Source organism: Anabrus simplex, chromosome 2, assembly GCF_040414725.1.
Source record: "Anabrus simplex isolate iqAnaSimp1 chromosome 2, ASM4041472v1, whole genome shotgun sequence".
Lineage (NCBI taxonomy): Eukaryota > Metazoa > Arthropoda > Insecta > Orthoptera > Tettigoniidae > Anabrus > Anabrus simplex.
In genome coordinates, this window is record NC_090266.1 from 641,242,562 (window position 1) to 641,265,329 (window position 22,768).

General features: G+C 40.7%; 1 protein-coding gene across 1 annotated transcript in view; it reads left to right on the forward strand.

Annotated features, from left to right (window-relative positions):
* Positions 1-4,594: 4,594 nt before the first annotated feature.
* Positions 4,595-22,768, forward strand: part of Drp1 (dynamin related protein 1) — a 430,863-nt gene continuing 412,689 nt past the window's right edge. Inside the window, exon 1 of the mRNA XM_067141108.1 lies at positions 4,595-4,965. Coding sequence (XP_066997209.1) covers positions 4,864-4,965 — 102 coding nt within the window. The 5' untranslated portion in view covers positions 4,595-4,863. The remainder of the gene's footprint in view (positions 4,966-22,768) is intronic.

The following is a 22,768-nucleotide window of genomic DNA, read 5'->3' on the forward strand; positions in this document are numbered from 1 at the left end:
TCATTCGAGATCGTTTAATTGTTGTTAAAAATATTGGTCAGAAATTTTACACACTCCTTTATAATTTTTGTCAAAGAAACACCACACCTCCACAGATCACTTGAAATATTAATGTTACTTTCAAAGGCTAACACAGGGGTAAAACATGGGCTTAATTTTTCAGGAAGTTCCCCAAAATAAAGACTCTGCCATTCATTTCAATACTATGTACTCTCTTCATAACTACTGAAATGACCAGAATTTCACATTTTCTATATCTGTCACACTTCAGGTCGTCTTGTCCTTATCATGCAAATATCAACTTTAATTTTTTTGCTATGAAAGCAATAATTTTTAAACACACTTGCACTTCCAGGGTACTCGTCACTTTCATATCGATGGATTATCTACATTAGGTTTTCAGAACGCTATAACCTTTCGGAATCACGTTGAATGGACTCATATTTTTGTCTTGTCTGTCTGTTAGGTCATCAGCCCAGAGGCTGGTTGGATCCTCAAATAGCACTACCAAAGGCTATGCAGTTATAGAGAAACCGCAAAAACCAATGACAGAGCCCAAATGAGGCGTACTAGGCAAGATGAGGAGTGAGGTAGTTTGCCATTGCTTTCCTCACTGGGCCAGAATGTGCCACTGCAGCACGACTGACCCTATGAGCAACACCTTTCATAACACTCACACACTATTTGTGCTCCGAGTGTCATTACTCAGCACCACCCATACCCCAGCACCTTCCATATTGTCACAGCCATGGATGAGACTGGGACATCAGTGGAAGCTACACTTTGCTCTGGCCTGTGCCAAGAGATGGATACAAAAGTACATCTGTTTTCTTCACACTAACGTTTAAATGCTTCTTTGTCTCTCAGTGGCAGTTGCTGTTCATGCACTTTTGGGGAGATCCTTCCTCGAGGTAAATCAATGTTACCGTAAAATGGGGTGAATAGGGACAAGAAAGAAAAATAATAATTTACTCTTCAAAGGTTCAACTAAAGATAATGTTTTCATTTAAGGGAAATTAAGGTTTTCTTCAGTATTTTATCCTTCCAGAAAGTCTAAGTGTTTGTACAAAATCAAATTTTTGTCGGGGTGGCCATCCTGTAAGACAGCTGATGTTTTGGCGCAATTTTCGTTGGTTCAGGATAATGTAAATTTGTGAGCTAATTCAGAGGCTGAAACAGTGTTAGTATTATAATTACAGTACATTTAGTGACTTTATTTGAACCACATAAGAATATAGGGTGAATAAGGACAATGGGATGAAAGTATAGGAGACACCCTGTTCCAAAAACTCATTTACCTGTGGATGCTGAAATACGGCAGTGAAAAAAGACAGTTTTGAAATTCATTAGTGGCATGTCAATACGTTCAGCAGCGATGAAATTCAATATTTCAAAATCTGCCTTGCAAAGTTATGTTGCTAACACAAATAAACTGTAGTGTCCATGAAGAAGAAAGGTGGGCAGACAAGTTTATCACATGATTTTTAGGAGGAATTGGTACAGTGTATTCTGACATGTTGTGAGTGGGGTTACCCACTGAGTACTTTTGATCTACGATGTTTTTTAAGTATGATTTAGACGAAAAGTATTAAACATTTGCTAAATTCTGAGGCAATATGCCAGGAATTGATTCGACCTTCTCATTCGTGTCTCGACATAGCTCTCACCTTTCACAAAGAATATGTCAGAATGTGAAACGTAGCAGAGCAAGGGTGTCGTCAGCAGACATCAGAAAGTATTTTGACCTGGAAAAGACTCTTGAAGGTGTCCCTCCTGAGGCGATTATCAATTATGATGAATCCTGTCTTGCTGATGATCCAGGTCGTCGCAAACTGATCTGCAAGAGAGGGTGCAAATATCCTGAACGAGCGATTAATGAAAGCAAGTCTTATACATACGTGATGTTTGCAGCAACTGCCGACAGGACACATTTACCACCTTATGTCATCTATAAGGCTCGGCATGTGTATGATTTATGGACACAAGGGTGGGGTGGGGGGGCATGCAGAGGTCGATATAACCGAAGCTAATCAGCTTGGATAGATGGATGCTGCTTTCTTGACTGGTTCGTGAAGGGAATTATTCCATACTGTAGGTATTTGCTTGTGAAGAAGGTAGTTATTGGAGATAACCTAAGCTCTCATCTCTCTCCTGCTGTTATAAAACTGTGCAAAGAGAATGACATTTCTTTACTTTTCTGCCTGCAAGTTGAACGCATATGACCCAGCGTCTAGCTTTGGCACACTTCAGACCACTAAAAGTTGCCTGGCTCTAAGTCATGGAAAATGAAGAGAGGAGGTAACAAACCTTTTGACAAGGAGATGATTCCAAGGTTGCTGAAGCAAACTCCCGACAATATGCAGGATAATATGGAAATGAAGATTAGGTCTGGATTCAACAAATCTGGAATATATCCATTAAACAGGAAGAGAGTTTTGGAGAGACTTCCAGGTTGCGAAGAAGTAGAAGATACTTCTAGAAACCTGGATGTTAATGACAGTCTGACAGTTTCCTCAAAGATATGCGTTATGGTGGTAATGAAGAAACTAGTAATTTGATAGGCAGGAAGGAAAGAGTAAAAGTACTGCCTGAGAAAAGTGTTTCTGTAGCAGATCTGACTTCTGATGAAGAGAGCAGCAGCATGCTCTTTACGGCACTTTCTTCATCGAGGTAAAGAAATGTTATGCGAATGCTTATTGCAGAATATGATTGGATTGGTCTCAGGTGACAGTTTAAGATATTTCCTAGGGATGTGAATTCTCAACGGGAAATATATCTTTGTGAACGATAAACGTAGAGTTAAAATGTTTGATGCACACGACATCTTCATTATTTACAGGAAAATTCTCGCTATTAATACACCAAATCCATTTCTCTCGAAGTCTTTGTCTTCGGCCAGAGCAGACAAACGCGAAGAATATCCGTAATTTGACCTACAGAGATGAATACAACTCGATCGATCCATGTTAACCTAATACATGCACACTGCACTCTATGAAAACACCAATAATTATAACACAACCACTCAAATACAATGGTAAACGAACATATAACCTATACGTTACCATGTTCATACACAAAAGAAATCTAAGCTTCCATGTAAAAGCAACTGGCGACACAAAAACTTCCTTATCAGTATTGAAAATCATGAAGTACTATCTACCACATGCGGACTCGAAATGCTTATTTCACAAGTATTACTTTAAACTCATATACACGATCACATTTAACCTACCGCCTGGCCCGCACCCATGGCCATATTGCCCTTAATTGAAACTCGTCTTGGTTAAGTCTTGGAATGTTCATCGATTATCACAGAATTAATAATATATTTAATGCAGCCAAATAGCCATAACAGAGAATATAGATTACATTGATGGGTTACATATTTGCATAATCACTTATAGACATTGTTCTTCTTGTACAGAATTCAATGTGGTACTCTTCCACGTTTTTCCACATAGTTTGCACTCACAGTCTATACTTGGGCCATGGATGTGTTTTGATTTGCAGAGTAGGTGATGAAAACCGTGAACTGCTAATCTTGTAATGACATGTCTTAATTCAAAATTAGCTTTTGTCCACGAACGATCTATCATTGCCCCTGTGCCTTAGAAGTCTGGTTGGACTTCTTCTCTCTTCTCCGTCATATTTGCTAGCAATTTCTTTGATGCACCGGTGTTCGGTAGGGGCATACTTGTCCTGAGATCTTCTATGAGAAATGATTCCCTTGCGAGGAGGTATACAAGTCTAGATGGTGTCGTTTTTGATACACCTATCACCTTCTTTATATAGTTCGCTTTCACCTTTTCCAAGGTTGATAAGTTTCAATGCCATAAGTCATTATTGGAAGAATTTTTACTCTGTATAGCAACATTGCTGTCTCCAGATTGAGTGATCTAATGTCTTTCATTTCATGCATTGCCATCATTGCTTGAGTTGCCTTTTCTGTGACATGTTTTGTGAAACAATATGCGCTCGATTGCAGGGTGATGCCTAAATATTTGAAGTCTGGTACTATCTTTAATTTTTTTAATCCCGAATGAAGTTCTCTGCTGAGGCGGGTACTCTCCCTCCTTTCCTGAAGACCATGGTGTCTGTTTTTGAGATGTTTATGAACAGATTGTTTTCGGAGCACCAGTTTTGAACGTCATTTACAGTTTCCTGTAGTTTTGTTATGTTTCTTGAGCTAATTACAATATCATCGGCATACGCGCAAGAAAATACTCCCTCCTTTTGGGTAATTCTTAGGATATCTGCGGTTGCGACTATAAACAACAAAGGACTCAGTGGGTCACCCTGTAGGACCCCGTTTGATTGAGCTATTGGATCTGATAGAGTGAGGTTATCGGAAACTCGTACTTCGTTCCATTGCAGTATTGATGTGATGAGATAGGTCCATATGTTGTTCGTGCCTAGCATCTCCTTAAGCTTGTCTATCACTAGCTTCCTGTTTATCAGGTCAAAAGCCTTAGTAAAATCTATCACAGGATTAGAGAATCCGGTTTGTTCGGTGCTATAGCTCGAAATATTCTTTGGAAAGTTCGTTACGTCGAATATTACTGTTGTAAATCCAGGAAAACAAGTATTCTTGTTCTTATTACTCGTGAGTGAAGATGAATGGTGGTTGCGGGCGGGTTTTACCTTTCGCGTGCGACCTTTGAAAAGGTCTGGTGTTCTTTTATAGGGACTCGTGAAGTGCATATGTTGTTGCACTTCTGTTTGAACAGTATGAGGGAAGAATATTAACGAAAATATCTTCGTGGTATAATTAACTGCTTGTGATATTGTGTACCTTGAAGAGGTTAGGTTTCGTTGGATCGCAGTCTTATTGCCGACAAAAACATTGCTTTCTGCTGTAGTATGGAAGCCTTGATACCGGTAATAAACAAACTGCAGGATGTCTTCAACACTGTTGGAGCTGATGCTATCCAGTTACCCCAGATTGTTGTCGTTGGAACTCAGGTACGGTAAATAGATCATCGAGAGGTACCCTTTCTCTTTGATATACTTAGGGGATGTCTTGATGATTTAACGTGTGTATGTGTTTGGAATTAGCTTAATTTCATTTGCTAGTCTTTAGACATGGATTTCAGGTGCTTTAATACTCCTACGATATTAGTTTGGCATTTAAAGGAGCTTGAATGCAAAATTCTAGCGATATATAAGAACTCGTTTTTCCGGACAAAACTATGGGGTTTTGTTGCCTCTGTAAGATAGATAGGATACTAATATTATAATTTTTTATGTTGTCTTTGTCGACAGCACAGGCCAGAAAGGGTAAATGTATAAAATTTTCCCTTAGTGTGAAGTACCAAGTTTAGGAATGTGAATCATGAATATCTTTCCTCACATATCCTGTAGGAGAGATGTAGCCTATTCATCGCCAGCATTAGGAACCCACCAACTCGTCCCCGAATTATATTTAGTGTTACAACAAAATTTCAGAATTCTGGTTTGTGTTTTTTTAAAAATACCATTAAGGCTACAACTCAAAGGCTGTAGCCTTTATTATGTGTGATGTCACTCTCAGAATTCAATACTGCTAGATTTTTTTTCTTTACAAACTACCAATCAATAAAACCTCCTTTGCTGTAGACCAATGGTCTGTGGACACACTCTTTGAGAGGCTCAATGCTGTGCACCCCTTATGTGTTAAACCAATATGTGTGCTCACTACTCAGGATGTGCACAGACCTGTAAGTAATTTACACACTTTGGAGTGTTTTTGTAATGAAGTGAGATACTGGTAAGTGTTTAGAAAAGACGTCATCGTGCATGGCGTGCTCTATTGGTGTTGGCTGAGGTGGAATTGCGTAATTTTCTTGCCAGAAATTATTGGGTCCAACCATGGGTAGGTGGTGTCTTCTGCTACTTCTATCACAATCTTTCGCTAAATACGTTAGTATCCCAGGATAGGGGGTCCAGACGCACTTACCTCGATACTTCCTCTGCCGTTTGGAAACTCTTGATTTATTTTCTATGTTGCAAGCTGAAGTCATTAGCTTATTCCTATAAGAAAATTCAAACTTCCTGTACTTGGCACTCTCATACATGAAAAGGGTATAGAGTAAATGATCACTAGAATTAACAATGCCTGTGTAGGCTAACATTCAGATTACTGCGGAATTTAATTTGAATTTCTGTTGGTATCTTTCATTGAGCTGGATTTGTTATACATGTCAGCAAGATGAAGACTGTCAGAAATGGAAAACATAGCATACTGCAACAGTTCACCGGGAGATAGTTTGTTCGGCAGCCTTGAAGAGGGTTTTTCATTTTCACACCTGGCAGATGCTAGGGCTGTATCTTAATTAAGGCCATGGCTGCTTCCTTCAGATGACTATAGGCCTTTCCAAACCTATCATCGTTATAAGATCTATCTGTGTTGGTGCGATGTAAAGCAAATTATAAAAATATATATAATAGCAGCAATATTTCTGTTCAGCTTTGCATCAAGGCGGCTGTGGTTTAAATCCCAAATAATGAGCGTGGGATTTAAAAAATTAAAAGTCATGCCCCATTGGTTCAGATTCTTTGGAAAATTGGGCTCAAGGCCATGATCACAAATCGCATTAAACAGTTACAAGTTTGAGTAATGTTAAGATGATAGTTCAGTTGTGATTTGTATGTCATGTTACATGCCGATAAATCTAGGGTAGCGCTATTACTCGCGCAACTTTTAGTGCTCCCTAGTGCTGAATCGGTCGACCTCGGTTATCTTCGAGATTTGTATTGGCAACCTTTGAAACACAAACTATAAATCGCTTATGCATCGCTGTGCGACATCTGGCGTACACTTTATGTACTAGTACTGTTGTTGTTTACACAGCAAAGTCAAACTATAGAATTCATGCTAAGAACAAGATTCGCATCGAGAAATGTTATATAATGTGTGTGTGACACAGTTGTTGGCTTAAGATAATAAAGGTTTAAAAAATTCGTATTGATCGATCATATTATCGATTCAATTCAGATTTCATTTCCAGTCAGTTGGCAGTATTATCGGAACCCGGGAGAGCTCCCTCCTTGCTCCTCACCCCCGTAACACCAAATATCAGTAAAAATTGCGTGAGTAATACTAGGTCTGTAGAGAGATATATATCCCAAATCTGAAAAATGTTGGTGAAGTATTAATTCACAAATCTGGACCTCTCTGAAAGAAATTCCTTAAATATGTGCCTGTCCCAGAAAATCTCCTCTTTGACTGATAGTGTATAACCACAAGTTAAACTACTTCATATAACTGAAAGCTTGCTTGTTTCATTTAACAGCGTTCTCTTATCAAATAATTTCTTTCAGCCATCATTTGCCTCTCAGAGCTTCGTCTGTATTGTATATTTCCCAACTTTCTTACTAAATATTCATCATTAACTTTGGGTTTGGATTTTTATGACGTGATACATTTTTATCCTGGCTTGCTTTTCCATATACCAGGCGAGTTGGCTGTGCGGTTAGGGGCGTGCAGCTGTGAGCTTGCATCTGGTGTGGGTTCGAATCCCACTGTCGGCAGCCCTGAAGATGCTTTTCCGTGGTTTCCCATTTTCACACCAGGCAAATGTTGGGACTGTATCTTAATTGAGGCTACGGCCGCTTCCTTCCCGTTCCTAGGCCTTTCCTATCCTATCGTCGCCATAAGACCTATCTGTGTTCATGCAGCGTAAAGCAAATAGCTTTTCCATATGTAAGTTAATTTAAGCATGTTTCTGACATTTGCAAACATGACGAAGCAGCTTTTATTGTTCATTTGAATGCATATTTGCCCATATTTTAGCGTTAGGTCGTATTCTGAAGAGATCGTAGAATAAGTAGTATCTGACATTTTATCAGATATTGTTCTAAACAACATTTCATAAAGCTTATGCAGCTGTTTGTAAGGAAGTTTGTTTGCCAACCTTCATTTGGTAGTAACAGGATTTACCAGGAATGTTCAATCTAAGCCTGCAGGTGAAATGTTCTAAGTATATTTGATCCAGGAGATAGTGGGTTCGAACCACACTGTAGGCAGTCCCGAAGACGGTATGATATCTTGGTTTGTAGGCGGCTCCACATCGATACCATAAATGAATCCGTTCTCATAGATAAGATTTATTTACACTTAGTCACAACGTACAGTTAGCTTATAGGATACATCGGTTACGCAAGACAAGACACAAAGAGACGTTTAACTCGGACACACTCGACGATGCCGAATGACTCTGGTTCAAGTGTTTATACAACATGATGCAACGTTGTACACTTCATCAGATATTGTTCTCTAATAAAATAATTTCTCTCAGCCATTATTTGCCCTTCAGAGCTTCATCTGTAATGTATATTTCCCAACTTTCTTACTAAATATTCATCATTAACTTAGGGTTTGCATTCTTATGACGTGTTACATTTTTATCCTGGCCTGCTTTTCCATACGTAAGTTAATTTAAGCACGTTTCTAACATTTGTGAACACGACGATGCACAAGTGTGCCTTTTGTTTGTGGGGTGAGTTCATTCTTCTGAATGCCGCCGCATCAACACCCCCCCCACGGAGAAGGAAAGTTCACAAATTGAATGGATGAGCAAAGTGGACTCTTCGTCCTGATCGTGTTTTGTACTTCCTGGGTGGTGATGATGCATCGGGTGAGTCAGGTGTAAAAGAAGTGCTAGGTTGACTGAATGAATGGCGGGTAGTTGATGTGTCAGGTGTGTTGGTGCAGGTAGGAACAGCAATGTTTGTTTCTATATATGCAGGCTTCACACGGTCTGTACTCGCTACTACTTCCTTGTTTCCAATCATTGGTGTCAAAATCTTCTTATTACGGCTAACTACCTTCTAAGGACCAGAGTATGAGGGCTGTAGAGGAGGCTTTACATTGTCAGCTCTCAGAAAAACATGGGAGGTAGTTGCCAAGTCTTTGAAGATGAATACTTTTTCTTGACTAAGGCTAAAGGCAGGAACAGGTCTGAGTTCAGCCATATCCTTCCTTAGATGATTTTCAATATCAGAAGGGTCAGCTGAAGTAGAAGAACTGGGCCAAAAAAGTGCCTGTTTCTTCAGAGAGGCGTAGCCGTTCCCCTAAAACTAGTTCGGGAAGTGAAGCTTTCAGAACTTCCTTTAGAACCGCATGCATGCTAAGTAACTCTAGGGGTAAGGCTTTAATCCACATTGCACCATGACACATCAGCAAAGCAATTAACTGTCTATGAAGACTCCACCATACCGTTAGTGCATGGACTTTTGTTGTACTGAATAGTGTCATGAGTCTGCAAAACAGGGTAGACTTGAATTGTCTTCCTTGGTCGGTAGTTATATAGGTTGGAAGAGCAAATTGGGAGTTCCAACCACTTAATAGGGTATTGGCTGTTTCTTCGGCAGTGATGCTGCGCATGGGCCATGCCTCTGGCCAGCGAGGAAATCTGTCAACAGCAGTGAGGAGATAATGATAGCCATTGCAGACAGGCAGTGGACCAATAATATCCAAGTGAATGTGGCTGAAACGACCTGTGGGTGCTCCGAAATTCCCCAAAGGAGAGACATTATGCCTTGTCACTTTATTGCATTGACACGACAAACAAGCACGAGTCCATGCGCGAGTGTCTTTCTGAATAGCTGGCCAAACAAATCTATCTGAGACTAGACGAGAAGTGGCTTGAATGACTGGATGACTTATGTTATGGAGCTTGTCAAAGAACTTGCGTCAAAAAGGAATTGTCAAGAATGGACAGGGTTTTCCAGTTGACGTATCACATATAATGGTAGTCGTGGTGCCTGGCTGGGTTACTTTTTTCTAATGTCAGCGAGGTACCATCACGCAATAAGGTTTTGAGTTCGTCATCATTCACTTATGATAGTCAGTACGGTGTAGTCATCTTCCAGTGAGATGGCTTCAACACGTGACATCGTATTGGTGGCGTTATCTGCTCCCTTTATGTGTTTTTTTTTTCTAGGGGCTTTACGTCGCACCGACACAGATAGGTCTTATGGCGACGATGGGATAGGAAAGGACAAGGAGTTGGAAGGAAGCGGCCGTGGCCTTATTTAAGGTACAGCCCCAGCATTTGCCTGGTGTGAAAATGGGAAACCACGGAAAACCATTCTCAGGGCCGCCGATAGTGGGATTCGAACCTACTATCTCCCGGCTGCAAGCTCACAGCCGCGCGCTTCTACGCGCATGGCCAACTTGCCCGGTCCCTTTATATGTTGAAAATCGGTTGTGAACTCAGATATGAAGGACAGCTGATTAAGTTGGGCTGGGGCACATAAAGCAGAGGCTTGTGGTCCGTATATATGGTACAGTGTTGTGCTTCCAGTATATCGCGGAAATTCTTGACAGCCTTGTATACAGCTAACAGTTCTCTGTAATGGGCCGGCCAGGTTATTTTACGCACTGAAAGCTTCTTGCCGAAAAAAGCTGGGGACTGCCAATGGTCTCCAGCTTTGTTGCAAACATGCTCTAACTTGGGTATTTGATGCATCGGTAAAGAGACCTAGAGGCTCATCTGGCAATAGATGAGCGAGTTGAGTGGTTTGCGCTAGGTTTTCTTTGCGTTCATGGAAAGAACGTTTCAATTACGGAGTGTTTAGAGCCCTTTAGCTTTGTATCAGCTAGGACATTCGTCAACGAAGCCTGGAGTTCAGCTGCATGTGGTAGCAAATGTCTATAGAAGTTGACAATGCCCAAGAACCGGCGGAGGCTCTGGACAGTCTTCGGTAGAGGATACTCCAGGGCAGATTGGATTCTCTCTGGTGGAGGTTTTGTACTGTCCTTTGAGAGCCGATAGATAGCCCAAGAAGGTTACCTCGCACCTATTACACACTTGGATGGAATTTTTTTTTTAACAAGTTCTTTACATCACTCTGACACAGATAGGTCTTATGGCGACGATGGGACAGGAAAGGGGTAGGGTTGGGAAGGAAGCGACTGTGGCCTTAAGGTACAGCCTGGTGTGAAAATGGGAAACCACGGAAAACCATTTTCAGGGCTGCCAACAGTGGGGTCGAAACCACTATCTCTTGAATACTGGATACTGGCCGCACTTAAGTGACTGCAGCTATCAAGCTCGGTTTAGTTGGATTTATGACTACACCGTAACCAGCTGATCTCTGGAAAAGTATGCGGAGATGGCACATGCTCTTCAGCATCCTCTGAAAACACGAGTGTTGTCAATGTATGGGAAACTGAAGTTTAAATCCATGGTGACCTCATCCATAAAACGCTGGAAGGTTTGTCCAGCATTTCGTAACCCAAATGACATATCGGGAAATTGAAACAGCCCGAAAGGTGTTGTTATGGCTGTTTTGCAAATGTCGCTGGGATGAATCAGGATCTGTTGGTAGTCTTTGATAAGTTCACAGGTACTGAAAATGGTTGACGCAGCAATGTTACGGCAAAAATCTATGTGTAGTACCAGGTAGCTGTTAGGTATTGTCCTTATGTTCAGCGCCCGGTAATTGCCACACAGACGCCATGAGTTGTCTCGCTTAGGTGCAAGGGTGATGACCAGGGACTACTAGAAGGTCTCGCTTTACCTAACCTTACCATGTCCTCGAATTCTTTCTTTGCTATCTGCAATTTCTGAGGGCCCAGGTGACGGGGTCGACAAGAGATTGGTGGGCCTTTGGCTGTCCTAATGTGATGTACAGTATTGTGTTTAATATCACGTTGGATGCCAGGCGGATGAGTAAGGGAGTGAAAGTCAGCGAGCAACATGCTAAATGGTGAGTCAGTGGATACTGCAGCAGTCTTTGTGCTGGCCTGCTCGGTAGAGGCTACAGATGCCTTAATGTATAGGCCATTGGTGCCATCGGGGAGGCATCTGTTATGGCCGTCAAAGAGTAAGTAATAGTAAGCCAGAAAATCTGAACCAGTGATGGCTGTGCTAACATCAGTAGTGATAAATTGCCAGCAAAAATTTTGATATAAACAAAGGTTGAGGTTCATAGGAAGGCTACCATATGTCCTGATTGTACTACCGTTTGTAGCGCTCAGCTCATGCCCAGAAGGTTTGCGAGTGCTTCCCAGAGGCTTACACGGAAAACAGCAAAGGTCAGATCCGGTGTCAATCAGAAATTTTGCTTTGGTATTCTGATACAAAATAGATGGTGGCGTGATGTAGAACACAGCTGCCGTCATTCCATTTTTCGCCTGACAGGAGCAAGTATTAGTACATTTTACTGCTTTATCTTGGAACTTTTTCAGCAAAGTCGGCCCTGTGGCATAAGGGAACGGTTACGGCTTTTAGATCTCCTCCTACTGCGACTTCAGCCTCGGGGCGAGTTATGGGCCAGGGCATCGAATTTACCCATCAATTCCTCCATCTAGGCAGTGAAAGTGTTCGGTGCAGCTGTAGCATGTACGGCCAACTGGCTATATGGTGGTGTGACATTAGGTGAAAATTCCAAGATGTCTGCAAGCTCTGCTATATCACGTAGAGGCATTAACTGGGTCACTAATATAGCCTGCAAGTGCTGTGGTAGTCGACGCATGAAGAGTTGCTTTAGTATACTTTGTTATGAAGTGACCTACCAGCTAATGACTTTAAGTGACTTAAAAACTGTGATGGTTTCCTGTTGCTGAGTCCTTCGTCACCAAGAAGTTGGCAAACTCGCTGCTCTTTGGATATTGAAAGGCGATGAACTAATTCATATTTTAGTTTTTTGTAACGTCATGTGGCAGGGGTGTTAATGGCAATGGGTGAAATGAATAAAAATGAGATGTAGCTTGTGAGACAAGTCTCAAAGGAGGATTGAGACGGAAGTCACTTGTAAGACAGATCTTGTCATGTAGGCTATATGAATAAAGTTTGTTTCCTGCTAATGAGACTTGTTACCTCCTTCCGCTTGAGATGAGTCTCGCACACCGGCTGTGGTATCTGTCAGCTGACACTGTAGCTGTATAAACAAACACAACCTAATGAGAGAAGAATTTAAGTGTCCCGTGCTCTGCCTATGTCTTTTAAATTTCTTCTGACCGAGCTCGATAGCTGCAGTCGCTTAAGTGTGGCCAGTATCAGTATTCGGGAGATAGTGGGTTCGAATCCCACTGTCGGCAGCCCTGAAGATGGTTTTCCGTGGTTTCCCATTTGCACACCAGGCAAATGCTGGGGCTGTACCTTAATTAAGGCCACGGGCGCTTTCTTCCCACTCCTAGCCCTTTCCTAGCCCATCGTCGCCAGAAGACCTGTCTGTGTCGGTGCGACGTAAAACAAATAGCAAAAAAAAATTCTTCTGACTTAGTTTACTTCAAAACGATGGTGATAGAGGAAGAAAGTGTAGCGTTTCAGGCTCGTTTTATCAATATTGTACAAGAGTATGGCGAAGTGATCTTCGCAAAATCTCAACTTCCATAAATGCGCAGATGGAAATCCACTGCAATGGGTCGCATACGTGACCATTGCCTTGATCTGTTAAATATTGAGTTGACAGAGGCTCAAATTTAAAAAAAAGGTAAGAAACATGAAAAGTATATTGAAAACAAAAACTGATCTGAAAAGAACAGGCAATAAGCGTATTTATTGTGCTCAAGGATTGGGAGAAAAAACTCCTTAAGATGATACAGGCGGATACAAACACTACTGTTACCAAAATACCAGGTGAGAATGAACAACTTGTAAAGTTATAAGTCGTGAATCCACATTTATTAATAGTTAAATATCATTTATTTCAAAATGATATCTGTCTTGTTATATTTCAGGAGAGAATGCTGCGGGAGACGGCGTATCGACGAGTGTTGTTACGTCTCCCGACCTTCATTTGGAGGAAGTTCCCCCTGAGGATCTTCCATCGCTGCATAATTCACCTGATGTCACAGCTGGAGGACCATCTGGACCTTAAAAGAGGAAACTAGACGAATTCAAAACAGATCCGACAAGTGACCTAACAATCGGAGACCTGTAAAGAATGGTTTTGTTGAAACAGATGAGTGTGTTAGATTTACAAGTGAAAAAGATTGAAAAGCGGCAGTGTGTTCTCGAAAAAACAGAAGAGCTAATTGAGGCGCTCGGGGCTAGATAATGGTAAGCCACATTGAGGAAATTTTACAGGAGAGACATATGAAATTTCCAAAAATTCCATAAATCAGGTGATGGACATAAGAGGTATGTTTATTGAATGTTACGGTACTGCATACATTAATGTATTCTTGTAACATGAAATAGAACCTTTTTACTTAATGCACGTAGTAAAAAAGAACATTAAGTACAAGGAATACATATAATTTTGTGGCTTGTCATTGTCTATCACCAAAGTTTCAGTGCCAACATGTGGCTTTACTGATCACCAATCATGTCACTCTCGCCGCCATCTAAGAAACTGCCATCAATTAATTCAGGTTCATCAACCTGCTCTGTGGTTTCGTACCGAGTCAGAGATAAATAATATCCATGATGCACTGCAGGTATGTAGGGAAGCAGGTCCATGACGTTAGACAGTTTGTTATGCTGTATAGGAATGTGCCTACGATATTTTGGTGTTAAGGTCGTAATCCACAATGTCTGTGTAGGACGGCCACGCTTCTTGGCATTAATTTCACGGAAGTGTCCGTGAACAGTGTGCTTCAGGAAAATTGAATCAGGATTTGTGGTCAAAACTTTGAACACTGCAGCTTCTGAAAAGTTAATAGGATGTCCATCTGTTGCTGTATTTCTTTTTGTTATGTACTGTGCTGGCAGTTTGCTGAACTCTAGGACATCGTCTTGTTTCATAACTGTCACGGCAAATTTCTTTTCTACTCTGCTTTTCTTGACATTATCAACCCAGTCAGTGGGCGAGAAAACTTGGCTCGCATGTCACCTTTGGTATTTCTCAATGGATGCAAAATCTCTATCAGATGGCAGTCGTGTGTGACCACTAATAAAAAATCTGTGTTCAATTTCTTTGAATTTGCCACCACGTACCAGTGACAACCACATGCACATAACCGTCCAATTCTTATTTTGTCCGGCGCAGTTATCTAAATAGCATATTTTGGAAGCAACGCTTTTTGTGTCGAGAAACTTTAATATACAGCTGCATATCTCATCACTGCCGCGTTTTGAAACATCCTCAGTCCACATGTACATGTGTCCGATGCCTGTTCCGCAGTCATGTATACCCACGTTGTACATCCATATTTTTCTCTTCTAAAAAGCTGGACCAACAGTAAGTTTTGGAACAGGGAGGGCCTGCTGCAAGTCAACTGAGATGACCACGATACTGGAATCAGTCTTGGCTCTGGCGATATCTGCTGTCATGGTAGCTTGCATTGCTTCCGCTTTCCGGTGATGTAATTCTCTTTTCTTCCTCAGGTCGTCAAATGTTTGTTGATCATTGGGTAGGTGGCAGGAGTTAATCTGAGTAGCAAGTTCGTCACATACTTTACAGGTGTCAGAAAGGGGCATTTTGAAGCCTATGTTGTATTCTGTGCAGAAAATACGTCTGTACTTATCCCCTTTAACACTGGAAATTTTCTGTTCCTCACAGTAGGGTAGATAATGATCCCGGTATAAAGAACTGATTGTCATCTCGCAGTCAAAATAAGCCTTTTGGGGATTCTTGTGCCTGCTGTAGTGACTCTGGTAAGTGGGTATGCTTCGTATATGGTCGTGAACACCTGCTGTAACTTCGGGTGGATATTTCCGATGATTTTTATGGTGCCCCCTTTGGTCTTTCTTAACAAACTCTTGACCACTAGCAACTTTCTGTACGATGTTTTCCACTCTTCCTCTTGATCCTTGTAGCCCATGTACAGAGAGAAATGCCGCTTTACAGACTTGGATTACTTCACCTTGCACCTTAACAGAGTGAATACATAGCAGTGATTTTTTCAAGAAGACTGCTCCTTTTTCATTTTCTTCAGGTAGGAGCGTTTTGGAGGTGCCGTTGAGATACATGAAAAGATGTAGTTGTTTTGCGCATCAAAATTCCCAATGTCCCAGAAGCCATCGAATATTTTGGAAGCTGCTTCTCCTATCTTCGTCATACACTTCTGACGACAAGCACATGGAGGTCCCATTTCTCTGGCACCTACTTTGTTTTTGGTTGCATCACTCGTGTACTCTTCACCCTTAAAAATAAAAAATAATGTCCATGTTACAACATGTTTATGAAACGTATCGCATTGCTAATTTAATATAAATTCGATATTCTGTGCTGGCTCTCATAAATAATATTAATTATTATTATTTAATTAAAGTAATTATTTTTCTAATATTTTTTTAAAATTCTGGTTAATAGCTATCTTAAAGTACATACCCGATTACGCCGGCGTTTACGTTTAGTCCTTTTACTCAACTCCGGTGTTTGCTGCCGCCATCGATGCCTTCCATTCTTAACAGGTGAGATGGGGACCTCTCTAACAACAGGAGCTAAGTCTTCATCCTTGCGGAAGAAAGAAGAATAAAAAACTAATAGCATGAACCTATGAAACTACAATGAAAAATACAGCAATTTAACAGCTATATAATGGCAAGCCACAATAATCCCTACAGCAGTCACCTAGTGATGCCCATCTTAGTTTAACAGTCGTTTATGGTTACTTGGCTCCATATAAATATCTTATAAATAGTCCCATAGTTCATAGTTCCATTAAATATTAGCGTTATCTAACAGTACTACATGTACTGCATTGTCATGATAAGCCACATTGTCACATGCTATAATATGGCATGCCACATAATAACCTTTTGTTGATGCTTACCTCTGATGATGAGATATCACATGGATTTGGCTGATAATCCACATCTACAACACTGTCATCGCACGAGGATTCACTCTCAAGACAATCGGCTTCCATTTCGGTTCCTAATTGCATTTTTTCATCGGAACAACAGCTCACAGTGTTTCCTCTGCAAGACGCCATCTTGCTGTGGCTTACCATACTAAAGCACAAAAATGACGTGCTGTGTCTTGGTGCAATACATAACATCAGAGCGTGTGCTGCCACCTCTTGGTTTCTTCAAATACTGCTCCAGTGGCTTGCCATCCTCTAGCAGATACGAAATGCGTACAAATCTCAATATTGCTCAATGTGCGGCTTACCATTATCTAGCCCCGAGCACCTCAATTTCAGTGCGATAACTACTGGGCGAGTTGGCCGTGCGGTTAGGGACGCGCAGCTGTGAGCTTGCATTTGGGAGATAGTGGGTTTGAGCCCCACTGTACTGTAGGCAGCCCTGAAGATGGTTTTCCGTGGTTTCCCATTTTCACACCAGGCAATTGCTGGGGATGACCTTTATTAATTAACTTTTGAAATTTAGACGTTATAATAGAAATAGAAATGGTATGCTCATTCGTCACCAGATGGCTCCAAGGACGCGGCACAGCGCTAGCGTTCTACTTCTGTTATTCTATATTATTATATATAATTTCAAAAGTTCATTGTTTAAGAAGCCTTTCTTGTGGACAGTCGAGATTTTCTTCTGATGATGCATAGTACAGTTCTCTGCGAAACGTAAAGAATTTCACCTTATTTTCTTGACACGGCATAAGCACAAAAGCCTATACAGTGTCATTTCTATAAGTACGGGCCGTGAAAGCATCAATCTCTTCTGCTCGGGCTGTTTTTTTCCCCCTGTATAAATAGAACACCCCAGACAATATCCACTGTCAGGCTCGCAAATTTTATATACTTTTATGCCTAATTGTGCCCTTTTCTGTGGGTTGTATTGGATGTAGCACAATCATCCCCTATTGCTATATCCTGCTCTGAATAGTAAACATCTCTGAAATTTTGTTGCAGATGATTCACAATAGGTGCTATTTTTCTGAGCCTGTAATTTTCCATGTGAGTTTCATTGTTTATGAAATTTAGAAAGGATTATGAATCTTTTGAGAGGCATGAATTTGGAGAAAAAGGGAGTGAGCATAAACTTTCGGATGGACCAATGTGGCTGCAAGGTAGGTTTCCATACTTGAGCCTTAAGAATGCATAAAGCAAAATAACCTTTGATTTCATCTGATGTTGTGGGAAACCATCAGCTCATATTGGGTGAGTTAGCATTGTTTGAGAAAAATTGATCAGCAAAATGGTTTGTTTCGTTGGCAATTTCTCCCCATAAAGAATCGTGAACCATGTGTTGAAAAACATGTAGAAGGGAGGGAGGTTCCTGTTTATGGTGGGCTTTATTCAAGAATTTCCTGTAAAAGTGTATTTGTATGGTTTATCACCTGTTTTACTCCAATTCCAGCCATAATCTTTCGCAATCTTTGTCTTTTTTGGGGGCAGGCTGGGCTTCATTGTCACAGCCAAACACGTCCTCACTTTCAGTTGAACTTTTTATCACGCTGCTATCACTTTCACCGCTAGTAAATAAACCTGTATCACTTTCTGAAGCTATATCACTGCCAGATTCACTTCCCCTATCCTGTAAAATACTCTCAGTTTTATTCCTCGTAATACGAGGTGTGCTACGGCGGGCCATTTCTGCTGACTAACACGTGGGGCATCACTCTACTTTGAGGCCGATTGCCTGTGGCGTGATGATTTCTACGCTGATAATTCTAACTTCGAGAGAGAGAGAGAGAGAGAGAGAGAGAGAGCAGAATCTCAGCTTTCAAACGGTATAATGCATGTCATGCCATCTATAAACAGAAGCCTTGAAATAGTTCCAGAAGGCAGCCTATGCTTACACAGCCTCCAGGCGTCTGTGTATGAATGGTCACAGCGTGTGAAACCGCCTGGTAGGTGGCAAAGTATGCCATTGAGTTAATATATTAATCTCCATGTACGTGTGGTTTCCTGATTAGCACATGGGTGCAGTCAATTGCTCCTATAGCATTAGGAAATGCATATCTTTCTCGCCACTGGATCTTTGCATTTTCTAATGCTTGAATAGTTATTGGAAATTTTATCCAGGCTTCTGCATGTGACCTAATTGTTCTAATTAATTGCCAGAACATCAAGGAAACTGTACTCTGATCGACACAGATATCTTCAGCCACACCACTTTGAAACCCGGGTTCACCTAGGTAACACAAAACAATATTCATTTTCTCATCATTTGTAAGAGCTCCAAATCTTGTCTTGTGTATTGGCTCCAGAAAATGTTATATTAACCATTCCACATTTTCTTTCCAGAAGTGTTAGAGCCCTTCATCATCATGTTCAAGAGAATCTCTTCGTGCTTTATAAATTTTTCTTCTCCGTTGTAAAACCATCATCAACTGTGCCATCACATTTTCTGCCTGATCTCTTATCACCTTGAGTCACCTACTGGGCAGTCTCAAGAAATTCTGAGATCATTTTCTATTCAGATAGGATATGCTCCAGTTTATTAATTTACATTTGGAGATGTGTCTCAAGGAGCAAAGGTCACTGCTGAGACGTAGCTTTTTTATTCATACACATTTGAGACATGTCTTAATATTTATGAGAAAAGAGATACATCTTCGGTTTATTCATATCACCCAGTGTCTTCTACCTCGGCTATGACCGTGGTGTCAAGTTATGAGATTACATTATCAAATTTAGTCTGGTCGGCTGTAATGCTTGCAAGCATGAATTGAGTCTCTACTTGGGCGAACCAAACAGTTGGTCTGTCATATCCAGTGTTCTCCCCAGAAATGTTTGTCAGCTGGGTGGCAGGAATAAGTAGCCAGGCGGGGAATACTACGTAAAACTTCAATATGAAAAAAAATGTCAATTCATTCCCCTCAGGGCATTAACAGTAAAATCAGGTGGGTAAACCTTAACTGCAAAATTGAACTATTTCAGTGTTATCATGTAATAGCAGACTTGGCTTACCACTCACTTGCTGTGGACATGTGGATAGCAGACTTGGCTTACCACTCACTTGCTGTGGACATGTGGACTGCCGTACGGATTTGTGACGTCATGCGGAATCGAGGGCTTGCATGCGATTCCACGTTAATCCAGAACCCCGCTTGCGTACGACACTACATGGTGGACTAGCTAAACATTGATCTTCGATGTAATTGATGCAATAATGCTGACAATAATGATTTATCATTTAAATTAACAGTTTTACAGTATTTCAATGTTAATTGGAACACCCAATGACTCAGATATGTATTTATATTATGTAACTAGCACATATCTAGGTTATACTAGCCGGGTGGTCTGTATAAACGGCCGGGTGGTGCGCACATTAAAATGGTCCTAGGGAGAAAACTGATGCCAAAATGGTGGTAACTTGGTAGAGATTTTGGCAACTTGGCCAACACTGATAGAGGTAGCAACAGCACCAGCAAACTCTTGCTCCTGGAGCCATGCTATTAATGCTTCGTTCTGCTCTTGCAAAGGCTTTGTCAAAGCAATAAGTTGTTGAAGTTGGTTCTGTAAGTTGTTATTTTCTTCCTCTGTAGCTTTTAATCGATCCTCCGCCATAATAAAAACGTGTACACAACACAGGCGCAAAAAGAATTCTGAAAATACCAGACAAGATTTCAAACAAGTAGTCAGAGGTACGACGTGTAGTTGTGTTTGTAAGTGTATGAAGCTGTGCGAGGATGAGCAACACAAGCACAAATTTACAAATAGCTTGAGACAGTCTTATACATTAGCTAGAAACATGAAATATTATGCAGGTTGCACTAGATCTTACGTTATTTGTGTACTTGTTTGAACAGGAGAAAAGGTAGGCCTATATTGTGAAGACGTCTCTTAGGCCTTAATTAGCAAAAGAAGATTAAAAAAATGCACAAAAGATTGATAAATTACATACACATCAATTGAATACCAAGATTGTAATTGTGGTTAGAATGTTAGTTACTGTCCATTGTAGAGAGTTCTTTGTAATGTTCGTACAACTTCTCGCCGAATTTATGTTGTGTATAATTTTGCAATATTCCAGAACTAGTATAATGTAGGTTGTACACATACAGGTTTCCAAATGAAATGTGGCATTCTTGGGGTGTAACAGATGTGGCGTGCAGTTGCCGGGTGAGTTCTGAAGTGATTAGCATCATTGGTGATCGTTTTGACCCTGGTGACATTCTCTTTTGTTTATTGAGTTAGTTTCATACTCCGAAAACGTGTGGTAGTGCTGATGTAGTTAACAGTCTAATTCCTCTTTGAAGTAAAGTATGGTAATGTACCGTAAGCTGTGGTGAAGCACGTGGTGAAAGATAGGAGTTACCGATTGGTGTGTTGGTTTGTAGGCAGCTCTACATCGTTACCATAAATGAATCCGTCCTCATAGATAACAGATTTATTTACACACAGTCACCATGTAGAGTTTTAATACACTTAGCTTATAGGATACATCGGTTACACAAGACTTGACATAGAGACGTGTAGTTCAGACACACTCGACGCTGCCGTATGATGCTGATTCAATTGAACTAGTATTCCACCAAGATTGTAATTGTGGTTAGAATGTTAGTTACTGTCCATTGTAGAGAGTTCTTTTTAATGTTCGTACAAATTCTCGCCGAATTTATGTTGTGTATAATTTTGCAATATTCCAGAACTTAGTATAATGTAGGTTGTACACATACAGGTTTCCAAATGAAATGTGGCATTCTTGGGGTGTAACAGATGTGGCGTGCAGTTGCCGGGTGAGTTCTGAAGTGATTAGCATCATCGCTGATCGTTTTGACCCTGGTGACATTTTCCTTTTATAATTACTTAAAGGAGTGGACCATACAGAATGTGGTAATTTATTAAATAATCTTAAACAACTGATTTTATGTGAATGAGCAGTTTTTGACAGCCTGTGATTTGGGATGTCAATGTCTGCTTTGCCCCGAGTATCATGAAGGTGAATATTTTCCCTAGTACTGAATTCATGTTGTTTTTAACATATGTCAAAGATACATAAATATGTATGTATGTTGGGTATTCAGCCCAAAGGCTGGTTTGATCCTCTGCAGCTCCGCCAACAGCTGTCATAAATAGCCTAGGCGTTACTGAAGAGGCGTACTAGGGAAATGAGGAGTGAGGTAGTTTTCCGTTGCTTTCCTCACTGAGCCAGCCGTTGCTATTACATATCAGTCTGCCAAGCCCACTGAAATGCATGCACCAACCGACCCTATGAGTGATATTTTCACACCATTCATAACATGGACTGGCTGCATAAGGAATGGTATTACTAGCATCACTCATACCTCAGTAACTTTCATATTGTCAAAGCCAAGGATGAGACTGAGACAGGTCAATGAAAGTAACAAATTTGATATAGCCCATACCAGAAGACACAGTGCACTGTAAATACTACATCTCGCCAGCAAATACAAATTTATAATTGTCAGTATTTTAAAGTTAATGAAGAGTGGTCGAGAATGGTCAATTGCACCAGCCCTACACATTGTGCAGACAACCTTTTTCAGTATTCGAAGAATATTATATACGTAAGAAGAATGCCCCCATAATAACAATCCATAAGTAAAGTGTGACTGGAAGAGACCAAAATATGTCATCCTTAGGTAGTCATTGCTAATAAATCCCTCAATTTCAATATCAAATAGGCTACTCATGATAAATTTTTACAAACATAATCAATGTGTGTTTCTCAGTTCAATTTGGCATCAGTATGAATTAAGGACATGGTTGATTCCTTCCCACTCCTAGGCTTTTCCTATACCATCGTAGCAATAAGACATATCTGTGTCAGTGCGACGTAAAGCAAATTGTAAAAAAAAGTATGCTTTCACGGCCTGTGATTATAGACATGATAATATAGCTTTGGGGCTTTTGTGCCCAGAAAACAATGCAAAATTCCTCATGTTTCACAGAGAACTTTGCTCCGCATCTAATAATTAGATGGCTCGCTCTAGGTTGTGTGTCATATTTTCATAACCTGTGTACGCCTGTTACTGTATCATTCTTACTTCTTTTTACTCTTGTCTTCAA